The following is a 14,487-nucleotide window of genomic DNA, read 5'->3' as shown; positions in this document are numbered from 1 at the left end:
AGGAAAAGGAGGGCCGTACAAGCCCCCATTAACATCGACAGGACTGAAGTGGAGCTGGTCGAGAGTTTCAAGTCCCTTGGTGTCCACATCACCAACAAACTATCATGGTCCAAACACACCAAGACAGTTGTGAAGAGGGCACAACAACGCATTTTCCTCCTCAGGTGACTGAAAAGATTTGGCATGGGTCCCCAGATCCTCAAAGTTCTACAGCTGCACCTTCGAGAGCATCCGGTTGCATTACCGCCTGGTATGGCAACTGCTTGGCATCTGACCGTAAGGCGCTACAGAGGGTAGTGCATACAGCCCAATACATCACTGGGGCCAAGCTTCCTGACATCTAGGACCTATATAATAGGCGGTGTCAGAGGAAGGCCCAAAACATTGTCAAAGACAACAGTCACCCAAGTCATAGTGTTCTCTCTTCTACCACATGGCAAGTGTTACCGGAGTGCCAAGTCTAGGACCAAAAGGCTCTGTAACAGCTTCTAATCCCAAGCCATAAGACTGCTTAACAACTAAACTAATCAAATGGCCACCCAGATGATTTACATTGAACACCCTGTATATAGCCTAATTGTTATGTAAATGTATTGTGTTACCTTATTGATTGATTAGAATTTCTTTACTTTATTTAGTAAATATTTGATTAACTCTAGTTCTTGAACTGCATTGTTGGTTACGGGCTTGTCAGTAAGCATTTCATTCAGCCCGAGTGAGAAATAAAATTGGATCTGATTAGTGATAATCACCCCCAAAAATTGTTAGGTTGATATTGAAGGCTAATCTGATGGAGAGTGGTAGTTACCACTGGGGTAAACAGGAAACAGGAATTGGAGGGTGCTGATCGTGTTAAGCATGATAAGGAACTGGAATTTAAACAGGAATTGGAGGGTTCTGATCGTGTTAAGCATGATAAGGAACTGGAATTTAAACAGGAATTGGAGGGTTCTGATCGTGTTAAGCATGATAAGGAACTGGAATTTAAACAGGAATTGGAGTGTTCAGATCGTGTTAAGCATGATAAGGAATTGGAATTTAAACAGGAATTGGAGGGTTCTGATCGTGTTAAGCATGATAAGGAATTGGAATTTAAACAGGAATTGGAGGGTTCTGATCGTGTTAAGCATGATAAGGAACTGGAATTTAAACATGAATTGGAGGGTGCTGATCGTGTTAAGCATGATAAGGAATTGGAATTTAAACAGGAATTGGAGGGTTCTGATCGTGTTAAGCATGATAAGGAACTGGAATTTAAACAGGAATTGGAGGGTGCTGATCGTGTTAAGCATGATAAGGAACTGGAATTTAAACAGGAATTGGAGCGCGCTAAAACCAACCTGCAACAAGAGTGGCTGGAAGTGGTTTTGGGAAGGAAAGCACTTGGGAGAGTTTGCTTAGGGAAGGTGACCCTGATTTACCTACGGGTCGCTCCTCTCTCGGAGGTGCCCCGGACACGTTTGAAACTTACTGCTGTTGCCAAAATGTAATGACAAGGAACCTGAGATGTTCTTTTCGTTTGAGCGCGTTGGTGATGCTAGGAGTTGGCCTGATTTTTGATCGCACTTGCAATGTGTTGACTGGTAAAGTGCAGGAAGCATATTCAGCTTTTGATGTAGCCGACAGTGTCAGCTATGGTAAGGTTAAAATCACTTTTACAGATTTACTAATTGGTCTTTGAGGCATACCGACAACGATTTAGAACTTTAAAAAGGGTTGATAAACAGATTCATGTTGATTTTACAATTATGCTAGAGCAATTTAAGGACATAATCCCTGATCGCATAGCCACGTACATAAACGAAAAGAGTGTCTCTGAAGCTGCAGTTTTGGCGGACGAGTTTGTTTGGACTCACGAGAGTGGCTTTGCAGAGCCCCGTATTCCGAGTGAGGGTTGGCGTTTGGATAGATTTGGGCCTTGCCTAACGAGACACTGTGGTTCACGGGCAGTGCTTCATTCATCTAGGTCATTGGAAAACAAATGTCCTTTTCTCAGGGCTAAAGGTAAATGTAGTACTCATGCTAATATTAAACCTAAGCCTACGGCGTTAGCAGCGCCTGTCCGACATCCATTCACTCCTCTCACTCGGTCTCATGCCCAGGTTCATGTGAAAGTCCCAATTGACCCAGATTATTTACATTTCATTCGGGAGGATTTTGTGTCTCTGTTAGGAAGTAACAACCCAGTGCCAATGAAGATCCTGAGGGACACAGGTGCCTCTGGGTTGTTTGTCTGTGTTACCCTTCTCTGCTGAGACTGATTCAGGGAATAGTGTTTTAATTTGGGAAATCGGGTTGAACAAAGTTGTATGACCAAATTGTGCCCGTGAAACAGTTAGGAGATGTCGTCCATGGCTATTTTCTCCAGGATGATGTCCTGATGAGAGAATGGGTGCCTCATAGTAGTTTCGTGGGGGAGGCTATTAGTCAGGATGTTGTCCCAGGACAATGCTCCTGGACATCTGGGCATGAGGAAAACCTACAATCGCATACTTAGACATTTCTTTTGGTCTAAGTTAAAGAGGGATGTTTCTACATTCATCAACCTGTCAATTAACGGGTAAACTAATCAAGCTATTAAGCCGGTACCGCTGTATCCTATTCCCATAGTCAGCCGGCCTTTTGAGTATCTGATTGTTCACTGTGTTGGCCCTTTGCCTCGCTCTAAGAATGGTAGTAGTTACCTGTTCACTGTGATGTGTTAGACCACTAGGTTTCCTGCTGCCTATCGTCTCTGGTCTATCACAATTAAGTTCATGCTAAAAGCTTTGACTCAGTTTATCCCGCTGTTTGGAATCCAAAAGGATATCCAGATGGTCTGTTTGGTCAGGTTCTCCAACAGCTCCATATTAAACACAATTTGGTTAGGGCCTATCACACGCAGAGTTAAGGAGCGCTGGAGCGCCCTTAAGTCTTTTAAAGCTTATTGTACAGAGATGCATAAGGATTGGGAGGAGGGGTTGCCATGATTAGGTTTCACAGGTTTAATTACAAATGACCTAGTGTTTGGACATGGTGGGACATCCGGCGCCGACAGAGATGGCCGCCTCGCTTCGCGTTCCTAGGAAACTATGCAGTTTTTTGTTTTTTTACGTGTTATTTCTTACATTGGTACCCCAGGTCATCTTAGGTTTCATTACATACAGTCGAGAAGAACTACTGAACATAAGATCAGCGTCAACTCACCATCAGTACGACCAAGAATATGACTTTCGTGAAGCGGACCCTGTGTTCTGCCTTTCACCCAGGACAACGGAATGGATTCCAGCCAGCGACCCCAAAAAACGACTTCGAAAAAGGGGAAAACGAAGCGGTCTTCTGGTCAGACTCCGGAGACGGGCACATCGTGCACCACTCCCTAGCATTCTCCTCGCCAATGTCCAGTCTCTTGACAACAAGGTTGATGAAATCCGAGCAAGGGTAGCATTCCAGAGGGACATCAGAGACTGTAACGTTCTTTGCTTCACGGAAACATGGCTCACTGGAGAGACGCTATCGGAGGCGGTGCAGCCAGCGGGTTTCTCCACGCATCGCGCCGACAGAAACAAACATCTTTCTGGTAAGAAGAGGGGCGGGGGCGTATGCTTTATGGTTAACGTGACATGGTGTGGCCAAAACAACATACAGGAACTCAAGTCCTTCTGTTCACCTGATTTAGAATTCCTCACAATCAAATGTAGACCGCATTATCTACCAAGGGAATTCTCTTCGATTATAGTCACAGCCATGTATATTCCCCCCCAAGCAGACACATCGATGGCTCTGAACTAACTTTATTTGACTCTTTGCAAACTGGAATCCATATATCCGGAAGTTGCATTCATTGTAGCTGGGGATTTTAACAAGGCTAATCTGAAAACAACTCCCTAAATTTTATCAGCATATCGATTGCGCAACCAGGGCGGGAAAAACCTTGGATCATTGCTATTCCAACTTCCGCGACGCATATAAGGCCCTGCCCCGTCCTCCTTTCGGAAAAGCTGACCATGACTCCATTTTGTTGATCCCTGCCTACAGACAGAAACTAAAACAAGAAGCTCCCGCGCTGAGGTCTGTTCAACGCTGGTCCGACCAATCTGATTCCACACTCCAAGACTGCTTCCATCACGTGGACTGGGATATGTTCCGTATTGCGTCAGACGACAACATTGACGAATACGCTGATTCGGTGTGCGAGTTCATTAGAATGTGCGTTGAAGATGTCGTTCCCATAGCAACGATTAAAACATTCCCAAACCAGAAACCATGGATTGATGGCAGCATTCGCGTGAAACTGAAAGCGCGAACCACTGCTTTTAATCAGGGCAAGGTGACTGGAAACATGATAGAATACAAACAGTGTAACTATTCCCTCCGCAAGGCAATCAAACAAGCTAAGCGTCAGTATAGAGACAAAGTAGAATCTCAATTCAACGGCTCAGACACAAGAGGTATGTGCCAGGGTCTACAGTCAATCACGGATTACAAAAAGAGAAACAGCACCGTCACGGACCAGGATGTCTTGCTCCCAGGCAGACTAAATAACTTTTTTGCCCGCTTTGAGGACAATACAGTGCCACTGACACTGCCCGCAACTAAAACATGCGGACTCTCCTTCACTGCAGCCGACGTGAGGAAAACATTTAAACGTGTCAACCCTCGCAAGGCTGCAGGCCCAGACGGCATCCCCAGCCGCGCCCTCAGAGCATGCGCAGACCAGCTGGCTGGTGTGTTTACGGACATATTCAATCAATCCCTATCCCAGTCTGTTGTTCCCACATGCTTCAAGAGGGCCACCATTGTTCCTGTTCCCAAGAAAGCTAAGGTAACTGAGCTAAACGACTACTGCCCTGTAGCACTCACTTCCGTCATCATGAAGTGCTTTGAGAGACTAGTCAAGGACCATATCACCTCCACCCTACCTGACACCCTAGACCCACTCCAATTTGCTTACCGCCCAAATAGGTCCACAGACGATGCAATCTCAATCACACTGCACACTGCCCTAACCCATCTGGACAAGAGGAATACCTATGTGAGAATGCTGTTCATCGACTACAGCTCGGCATTTAACACCATAGTGCCCTCCAAGCTCGTCATCAAGCTCGAGACCCTGGGTCTCGACCACGCCCTGTGCAACTGGGTACTGGACTTCCTGACGGGCCGCCCCCAGGTGGTGAGGGTAGGCAACAACATCTCCAACCCGCTGATCCTCAACACTGGGGCCCCACAAGGGTGCGTTCTGAGCCCTCTCCTGTACTCCCTGTTCACCCACGACTGCGTGGCCACGCACGCCTCCAACTCAATCATCAAGTTTGCGGACGACACAACAGTGGTAGGCTTGATTACCAACAACGACGAGACGGCCTACAGGGAGGAGGTGAGGGCCCTCGGAGTGTGGTGTCAGGAAAATAACCTCACACTCAACGTCAACAAAACTAAGGAGATGATTGTGGACTTCAGGAAACAGCAGAGGGAACACCCCCCTATCCACATCGATGGAACAGTAGTGGAGAGGGTAGTAAGCTTTAAGTTCCTCGGCGTACACATCACAGACACACTGAATTGGTCCACCCACACAGACAGCATCGTGAAGAAGGCGCAACAGCGCCTCTTCAACCTCAGGAGGCTGAAGAAATTTGGCTTATCACCAAAAGCACTCACAAACTTCTACAGATGCACAATCGAGAGCATCCTGTCGGGCTGTATCACCGCCTGGTACAGCAACTGCTCCGCCCACAACCGTAAGGCTCTCCAGAGGGTAGTGAGGTCTGCACAACGCATCACCGGGGGCAAACTACCTGCCCTCCAGGACACCTACACCACCCGATGTCACAGGAAGGCCATAAAGATCATCAAGGACAGCAACCACCCGAGCCACTGCCTGTTCACCCCGCTATCATCCAGAAGGCGAGGTCAGTACAGGTGCATCAAAGCTGGGACCGAGAGACTGAAAAACAGCTTCTATCTCAAGGCCATCAGACTGTTAAACAGCCACCACTAACATTGAGTGGCTGCTGCCAACACACTGACTCAACTCCAGCCACTTTAATAATGGGAATTGATGGGAAATGATGTAAAATATATCACTAGCCACTTTAAACAATGCTACCTAATATAATGTTCCCTACATTACTCATCTCATATGTATATGTATATACTGTACTCTATATCATCTACTGCATCCTTATGTAATACATGTATCACTAGCCACTTTAACTATGCCACTTTGTTTACATACTCATCTCATATGTATATACTGCACTCAATACCATCTACTGTATCTTGCCTATGCCGCTCTGTACCATCACTCATTCATATATCTTTATGTACATATTCTTTATCCCCTTACACTTGTGTCTATAAGGTAGTAGTTTTGGAATTGTTAGCTAGATTACTTGTTGGTTATTACTGCATTGTCGGAACTAGAAGCACAAGCATTTCGCTACACTCGCACTAACATCTGCGAACCATGTGTATGTGACAAATCAAATTTGATTTGATTTGATTTTTGATTTGATTTGGTGTGCACTGACTTCTGGCAGTGCTCTGTGATGACTGGGGTTCACCCAGGCCACCTCAGTCCCTGTTGTCTTATGTGTGTGTGGTTTCCGGCAGTGCCTGTGCACCGCTGGTGGGATGGCTGAAGAGGACTGTCATCTTCACATGCGAGGATGAAAGGAATATTTTGTGTTTGTGTCTCATTGGAAGGTGAAACTTTGCCCCAGTCTGAGGTCCTGGGCGCTCTGGAGCAGGTTTTCATCAAGGATCTCTCTGTACTTTGCTCCGTTCCTCTTTGCCTCGATCCTGACTAGTCTCCCAGTCACTGCCGCTGGAAAACATCCCCACAGCATGATGCTGACACCACCATGCTTCACCGTAGGGTTTCCTCCAGACGTGACGCTTGGCATTCATGCCAAATAGATCAATCTTGGTTTCATCAGAACAGAGAATCTTGTTTCTCATGGTCTGAGAGTCTTTAGGTGCCTTTTGGCAAACTCCAAGTGGGCTGTCATGTGCCTTTTACAAAGTAGTGACTTCAGTCTGGCCACTCTACCATAAAGGCCTGATTCGTGGAGTGCTGCAGGGATGGTTGTTCTTCTGGAAGGTTCTCACATCTCCACAGAGGAACTCTAGAGCTCTGTCAGTGACCATCAGATTCTTGGTCAGGGAGGCCAAGGGCCTTCTCCCCCAAGTGGCCAGCTCTAGAAAGAATGGAGGCCACTGTGTTTTTGGGGACCTTCAATGCTGGATAAATGTTTTTGAACCCTTCCCCAGATCTGTGCTTCAACACAGTCCTGTCACGGAGCTCTACGGACCATTCCTTCGACCTCATGGCCTTGTTTTTTTCTGTCAACTGTGGGACCAACTGCCTTTCCAAATCATGTCCAATCAATTGAATTTACCACAGGTAGTCTAAAATCAAGTTGTAAAAAAAGCTCAAGGATCAATGGAAACAGGATGCACCCGAGCTCAATGTCCAGTCTCATAGCAAAGGGTCTGAGTACTTATGTAAATAAGATATTTCTGTTTATTTTTAATAAATTAACTAACATTTCTAAACCTGTTTTCACTTTATCATTACGGGGTATTGTGTGTAGATTTGTATTTTATTTAATCCATTTTAGAATAAGGCTGTAATGTAGCAATGTGGAACATGAAAAGAGGTCTACATACTTTCCGAATGCACTGTATAGAGTTTCTACAGAGAAACAGGGGTTGTGAAAGACTCTCCCATTCTGTCTACCGTATTCTTTCTCTCTGCTCTTGTTTTTCCCCCCCCATACATCAAGGAGACTCTCTCCACGCAGACACACTGTTGTTTTTGTTGTGACATTTTGGGGCTTCTTTGTGTTCATTTGTTTTGGCACCTCTCAACACCCCTCATTATCCCCATCTATGCATGCATCCACTACACACACCACTGTTACTTGTACATAGTTTACTTTGTGTAATAAATATATTTAGGTTATTTATTTATCTCCGTGTTTTCTCTGTCTTTTTTATGGTCTACGAGCCGGTTTGTAACAATGGGCAAGACTAAAGATTTAAGTGCTTTTGAATTGGGTAGGTACTGGACGCACTGGTTTGTGTCAAGAACTGCAATACTGCTGGGTTATTCATGATCAATAGTTTCCCGTGTGTATCAATAATGGTTCACCACCCAAAGGACATCCAGCCAACTTGACACAACTGTGGGAAGCATTGGAGTCAACATGGGCCAGCATTCCTGTGGAACGCTTTTGACACCTTTGAGTCCATGCCACGACAAATCGAGGCTGTTCTGAGGGCAAAAGTGGGGGAGCAACTAAATATTAGGAAGGTGTCCTTAATGTTTTGCACATTCAGTGTATATTTTCACACTATGAGGTTGTAATAATACTGTGAAATTGTTAAAATGATAATGCCTGAAAGTGATGCCTATTTTGGTGGGATGGAGTTTTGGCCTGCCTGGTGATAGTGTTTTAACTACTTTGGAGGTATGAAACAAACAGACAATCATATCAGTCCAAAATATAAAATTCCCAGTTTATGCTTCAAAACCAACTTTATAAGTTGTTAAAATATAGTTTATATTTGATCCATGTACATTAAGGCATTGTTGGCAGAATAGATGGATGCAGTTAAATCCATGATTACTATAATTCACCACAATACATTTCTAGGTAGTGCAAGAAATATTGCTATCAGGTTGTAAATCACCGCTGGCCTGGTACATTGCTTGCTGCCATTTGGCATGCACTGCTCAGTTTTATTGACTCCATTTTTTAAACAAAAACGGACGACTAAGGCTGGAAATGTCAATACAATCAAACTAGCAAGGGCAATGAACACAAGTCTGTCATAACGTGGCTAATAAGCTAATGCACATGTGTCAGACAAGGCCAGTGGGCTGAATAGGACACACAAACGAGTATAAATGAGTCAACGGTTGTTGAGTCATCTACTTTATTAAATTACAGCCTGATGCGCTCGCATTGGTGAATTCAACTTCAATTGCACTGCTTCCATGTGTCCCGTTTACAGCGCGCAGCGGAGGGAAAGTGTACAGACACACGCCACAGTCCTAGCTCGGCTCCTAAAATGTTGCAGTCTGTCTTCGTATTTTAAAGCTTGACAATTAATCATCTAAAAACTAAACCTGCAACAAAACACCATGCAAAGGAGAAACACGGAGGCCTATTACAGCAACAATTGATCAGTAGCCTAGCCTGGCCGCACCGGAGCGGTGCAAAAAAATAAAACTAGTTTTAAGTTTAAATGTTGCAACAATCTTGCTACGTTTTTGTTATTTGGAGTTATTACATACTTTTTGATTAGAGTTGGAGCATATTCTGCACATCTGCAAACATAGCAGTAAAGGCTGGACAAATATAATGTATATTTTATTTTAATGTTAAAATGCTATATACAGACATTATAAAGGGCCATTGGGTTTGCAGTTGCATGCATATAATTTTTCAGTTGCTACAGCTAGAGATGCAGGTGTCATGGTTAGCTAGCATGAAATGTGAATCGCTTTACTACTGTAACTAGCTTGCTATACTGAACTTGAACGATATCCACAGTTAGCACATGTCTTTGTTGTCAATCAAATGCATTTGACATCGATCAAATGGGCAGGCAAGTTCCCATTCAGTTGTCAAAAGGTGGGTTAAGACAAGCATGCCTTGGCAGGCAAGCTGCAGAAGGACGAGCAGTCTACTATTCCCAATTGTTTATCTGTGCAATTTTGATGGTCAACTAGATTTAAAAAAGGTTTGAGGGTTTAAATAATGTTCCCTCGTTCGATTTTAGCCAATCTTGCTCTGGCTAGCATTATTTGTTGATATTGTTGTTATTATTGATGTGCATAGGCAACCGAGGGACAGAGAGCCTACCTTTTTCTTGGTTGTTTGATGAATAGGACTCCCGTGGTGTTTATGTATTTGCAGAAATCCATTCAGGTGTATTTTGGCGAATGCGTTCTAATGATCTAAACTCACCCTGTTGCCTGTAAACACAGTCTAGTTCAAAGTGAGTTATGGGGCGGCAGGTAGCCTAGTGGTTAGAGCATTGGCCTAGTAAACGAAAGGTTTTAAGATCGAATCCCCAACAAGGTAAAAATATGTCGTTCTGTCCCTGAACAAGGCATTTAACCCACTGTTCCTAGGCCGTCATTGAAAATAAGAATTTGTTCTTAACTGACGTGCCTGGTTAAATAAATGGCCAGTGTACCAAATTCATTATTTGCATATAGGTCTACTGTAGCTCTGATTGGCTATGGTGCATCGGTCCATGTAGACTCCTGGACAAGACCGATGGTTTTAACTGTCTTAGCGCATGGCTGCTTTCCCACTCTATATTGCTAGAGAATTTTAACATTACATTTTGAAATACATGAAAATGACCATGAGTGCTTGCTTGTCATATTCTTCCTGGGGCTCTATATGAACAGATTTGAATAAGATTTCATATTGCTAAAATGCTGTCAGTTCCACTTTAATAGACCAATAAGAAAGAGTTCCAATCCTCTGCCAATAACAGCTCGTTTTCAGTTTTCCCCTCCCCACTCAGACCACTCCCAGGCAGTCCTAGATAAAATCTTGCTTGAGAAATTAGTCTTTGCTAAGAAGACATTTAGTCAGTCTCCACAGTCTTTGGTTTCCAACACTTGCTGAAGCTGCACTTTGTCATTTCTGTCTCTCTCAAAGCAAGGGCTCTCATGACTCACTCAAGCTCACGGCTACTTCTCCAACTCTAAAGCATGTTTCTCTGAGGTTATATCAAGTCACTCTTTTCTTGCCAGGCTCAAAAGACACCGCTACTGAACCAAGCTACCAGATTTTCAACATTGGATGACATGGAAATAATTATCAAATAGGAATTCAACAAGCATAGTGCATTGTTTGTTTATGCACAGACAGACAGACATACATATAAACACACACACATCGATAATGTATGCATGAGTTTTGCTTCGGGAGGCAATCACATGTGAGTATGAAACTTGCAATGGGATTGAATATATTTAAATAAGATTCATAATTTAACAGGATTACATTTTTACCTTATCCCTGATGCCCTGTCTGACGTTTTCTCTCTCCGATTCCATTTTTGCATATTTTGCCTTCCTCTCCTCTTCCTGTTGCCGAAGTGCCTCTTGTCTTTCCTCCTCCTTTTTCTCCGCATCAGGATCCTTCTCAGCCTCTTCCCCACCCAGCATTTTCCCCATGTCTTTGGTAGCTCCTTTAGAGGTGAACGAAAGGGGGGGGGGAAGACATGTCAGTCATGGGTCTGTTATGAGGGGACCCACAGTACAGTATTGAACAACAGAGGAAACAACAACTCCGAACGTGAACCCATTTAAAGACCCTCTAAATTATTTCCTTTTGATGCGCTTTGCGTTGGACTCTTCGGCCATGGCTATCTCTGTCAGAGGCTGAGCTACACACAAATGTTCCAACTGGACAGTGGGTCAAGACTTGAGAACAAAGGTCTTTTTTTATGGCTTGGAGTTCTGTGGCAGGATTTGAAGATAGCTGATAATAAGCAGATAATAGGACATCCTCTCATTGATCTCTACCCCTGGCTGGGCTTGTTAGATATGCTAGAAAAAAAAGAGCACAGAGAAGTCTTATTCAATGAAGTCTTATTCAATGACATCTGGATTTCATTACGGAATATACCGTAGCCCTGGAGTGCGTCACTGGATCACTTCTATTCCGAAGTGAAAAGAGGCTGGACAGGCTTGCCAAAAGCCAAGTGAATAGGCATTACCTCAGAGACCAATTGCTCATGCATACTCTGCATTGACCAAGCAGATGGACATTTACATACTGTATGTCGAAACTTTGGACTATTGGGAAGGAAAAGAGAACATGAAGACAAAAACGCAGGCAGTTATTATAAAAGAGGGGAGTTGATTAACATCGAATGGTTAATTCCGTGCAGACATTTGGCTGAAGTAGTTGTAAGTGGTGACAGGTCATATAGGTCACATCTGGGACTTGAGCATGTTTTCCTTCCCAACTTTTTGGAAAGTGTTCCCCTCGTCATGATTAAGCGGTTTGCTTAACCTGCAAAACTGACACTATGCCAGCTGCTCTGAGCATTATGACAAAAAAATCACACTAGGACAATCAGATCACTTACACTGTAAAATTAAACAAATCCACTTTGCCACCTTTTTGATGTCCCTGAGAAGGATGCTTGTGTATTTTCCTAAAATCAAGACCACACATTTCAGCAAAATACACTCACGAATAATAGATTAAAGAATGTCTACCTAACACTTTAAAAGATGTAAAAGTCGAATACTACATTTAGAGTGAGAGTCAGATTGCAGAGGGCTGCTCCAATGTGTATTCTCCTCACATCGAGGTCTGACACGGAGCATGTCGAGGCATGAGACATTGTGTATTCAGGACGGAAACTTCACATACTCTCCTCCAACAGCTGGACCCATGCCTGTGCTCTCGCTCTCTCTCTCACGGCCGCCCATGGATACCCAGACACCCTCACACACCACACCGCTCATGCCCCAACTCGCTTGAAATGTATTTTAATGAGAACTGGGCCTCCCTGATGACAGAGGAAGATGCAGTGGAGATGGCTCCACCACACCCCATCCTTCACAAACCTTTCCCGGTCCAAAAGGCTTACTCTTTCAGCATTAGTCCCGCTGTCTTGATCCAATCTGTGCAAAGTTCCGACAAGCCAGGCTGCACCTAGCTCTCCAGAGGAGGAAGAGAACACACGGCCATCTGGTTTCAACCCGAAATGTATGAGATTGCCTGCCATGACCTTCGGGGTCGCTGGTTACTCTCCACCATGCATTCTGATGCTGGCAAGCAGGAATTAGGCAAGACTACAGCACCTCGTCCTGAGAAGAGAACGTTAATTCATAAACACACTGTCAAATGTGGTGTTTCATTAGCGAGTTAGCATAGCAAACAAACGACTAGGACTAGGTTTTGTCGACATCTCACAAAGGGTCATTTGAGGTCTCCTCGTTGCTTTACACATCAGTCTTAACAGTTTCATTCTACAGTGGATGTCAGATAACGTGCCATTGAACACCAATTTTGATGATACGTTACACGTAGGGGGGAAATAGTGGTGAATTAAATTAAATGGAGTTTCTCTCCTTAGCATTGGAGACCACATAGATTTGTAATGAAAAATTATCTGTTCAAAATGGCACAATCCCCCCACCTATAATATTGTAACCCTTAGATGCTTCCATTTCCAATTGTGGTCCACTGTATTCATTGTATAATGAGTGGGGTGTGATGTTACATTGTGTCTTTAAATGTAAGCCATTTGGAAGCAAGCTGAATACAAAGCTAAATCTGAATGAGGCCATAAAACGATTGACCTTTCTACAAAAAACCCTTATAATGTAATACATTCACGGCTGAAGAAAACAGTTACTTTTAGAGAGCTGATGAAAGGCAAGGCTGTGATGAGCTGTATTGAAGAGCAGACTCGTTGCAGTGACTTCTACGAAGATCATTCGACAAAGGACAAAAAAACATTGAGGCATCGCGGGGAACAAATATTTCACTCTAACTAATATTTTCACTCAAGGTCAGAATAAAGAATATCCCGTCTCAACAATGTATTGAACTTCTCTACAAGGTAAGCGCCACTGTCACTGATCTCCCTCCAGCGTGTGTGGAGCCACAGACGTGTGAGTGAACACTCTCCGCGGTTGCCAGACGCCTGGGAAGATGTTTCCAACTTGCACACACATTTGTTTTGAGATTCTTCATGTACTGTAATGAAAATAACTCTATAAATCTACTATTATTATTATTTGTATTATTATCATCATCTGAAAAATAGAAATCCTGCAGAGTCTTGCTACTTCCAACATGTGGTTCATTGTTACATAGTGACAGACAACTCTATCACACAGTCCAGTTAAATCCTAAGTACATTATTTTGTCATGGTTTTACCATCTCTGTGTGTGCAATGTTGTAATTAGAATTGATTTCACACAATATGGCCCTTTCCTGGCCCTTGGCTGTTAATAAGTCAAAAAACCTACATGGAAACCCTGGCTTCCGACAAAACAACTTTCATAGGTATACTGTATATTCTCAGCCTTGCTTGTCTTTATTACTGTTGACGATGGCATCTGAACGTTATCGGCCTTTAATTAACACCATTTTCTCTTAGCAACGCTGTTCTGTTCCTCTTCTCCCATTACACCGTACGCTTAATCTCAGCTCCCCAGGCCAATTAGCTCATCTGATTGTGACAAAGTTGCAGCGGAACAGCATGAGACAGCCACCATCCCTTTAGTCCTAGTGGTGCCACTCCCTACCAGCTGTGTAGCCTAAGTGCTAATGGAAATGGTCTGGTTGCTGAGGCCTTTCGGCCGCATTTACTGAGAGGAGTCTGTGTGTTGAGGCTAGCTAACAGGCGCTAACGGGCGTCAACTCAACAGAGCTTAAAAGGGTCTCCTCAGTTCAGTCCAGAGGGCCATTTTTTAATGGTGAAAGGAGTGAGTGTGCATC

General features: G+C 43.9%; 1 protein-coding gene across 2 annotated transcripts in view; it reads right to left on the bottom strand.

Moving 5' to 3' along the window:
• The window catches only part of LOC110488871 (complexin-1), a 69,605-nt gene that overhangs the window by 8,484 nt on the left and 46,634 nt on the right, over window positions 1-14,487 (bottom strand). For both annotated transcript variants that reach the window (XM_021561308.3, XM_021561307.3), the window contains exon 3: window positions 11,030-11,208. In XM_021561308.3, coding sequence (XP_021416983.1) covers window positions 11,030-11,208 — 179 coding nt within the window. The remainder of the gene's footprint in view (window positions 1-11,029; window positions 11,209-14,487) is intronic.

This window comes from Oncorhynchus mykiss, chromosome 14 (genome assembly GCF_057628025.1).
Source record: "Oncorhynchus mykiss isolate SJ-2025 chromosome 14, ASM5762802v1, whole genome shotgun sequence".
Classification (NCBI taxonomy): Eukaryota; Metazoa; Chordata; class Actinopteri; order Salmoniformes; family Salmonidae; genus Oncorhynchus; species Oncorhynchus mykiss.
This window is presented reverse-complemented; position numbering and strand designations above follow the sequence as displayed.